Here is a 1073-nt window from a genome sequence, read left to right as displayed (position 1 = left end):
CTCCCTCCTAGTACTCATCCACCAAGTTCAACCATCCAACAGCATGGCAACTACCATACATTTTTCAACATTGTGTTGCAAAGTAGTTTTTTCTTTGAAATTTCTCTTAAATATCTCCTCTATAATTTCTTTTCACTGACTTTGTTTTGTTTATTTTGTCAAACCGGCGAGCTAAGGGGTTCCAACATCAAGTCGAAGGAGTGCTGCAGTGATTACATATTTATCTGCGGATGTTGAGGATGTGTGCGTTGAAAGTCTCTCGGCTTAACCTTCAATGACAGATACATTTCTATATCCCCAGTTTGGAGTCCTTTGCTAAAGGACCGATCCCCTATGAGCTTGAAGTTAGAATTGGAGATCCATGAAGTTGCTTGCATGATCTTTCACATTCTGACCATATATGTAGTCCAGCAGCTGGCATGGACACCAGAAATGCATGAGCAGCGTGGCCAGTGATTCTCATGAGCTCATAACCAAACATCATATCACCATGAATTCTTCTGTCTGTACAGCAGATGAGGAGCAACTTGTAAGTCTGTAAAGAAGGTTGCAGACCCAAAGCCAGCGTACTCTTAAGCACTTCATAAGCATTAGGGAACCGGTGTGGCCGAAGGAATGCACTAAGAAAAGAATTGCATGTGGGAACATTAAGGCACATGCCTGTGCCAACCATAGCCTGAAACCATCTGCGAGCTTTATCAGCATTTCCAGCCTTTCCCCATAAATCTAACAGGAGGTGAACCCAATTCTTTTGTTTCATATCTTCAAAAACAGCTTCTGCTTCATTGAGATAACCACAATGGGCAAGGACTTCCATCACAATGCTGTATTTGTTTATGGCTATGGCTATGTCTATGTCCTAAGGGCACTGGTATCATTGCTCTATCATTGTAACTACTGGTCCGTGGCCAAATGTGAGCGTCAAGTAATCTGATAGTCACATTTTTACCATATGAAGCTGCAAGCCATAAACCAGAACTGCGTCAATAGCTTTCCATATGATTCACGGTATGCGGCACGATGACCTGGTAGTTTCTACATCTCGAATAGCTGAGATGGTGTTAGGATCGAAC

General features: G+C 42.5%; 1 protein-coding gene across 1 annotated transcript; it reads right to left on the bottom strand.

The window, feature by feature from the left end:
- Positions 1–331: 331 nt before the first annotated feature.
- LOC147483092 (uncharacterized) lies at positions 332–817 on the bottom strand. Its single transcript, XM_086579487.1, has one exon. The coding sequence runs from the start codon at positions 815–817 to the stop codon at positions 332–334; it is 486 nt and encodes a 161-aa protein (XP_086435613.1).
- Between the last annotated feature and the right edge of the window lie 256 nt (positions 818–1073).

Source organism: Coptis chinensis, chromosome 8 (genome assembly GCF_015680905.1).
Source record: "Coptis chinensis isolate HL-2020 chromosome 8, ASM1568090v1, whole genome shotgun sequence".
Taxonomy (NCBI): Eukaryota; Viridiplantae; Streptophyta; class Magnoliopsida; order Ranunculales; family Ranunculaceae; genus Coptis; species Coptis chinensis.
Note: the sequence above shows the minus strand (reverse complement) of the source record. Positions and strands in the feature narration are given on the sequence as shown.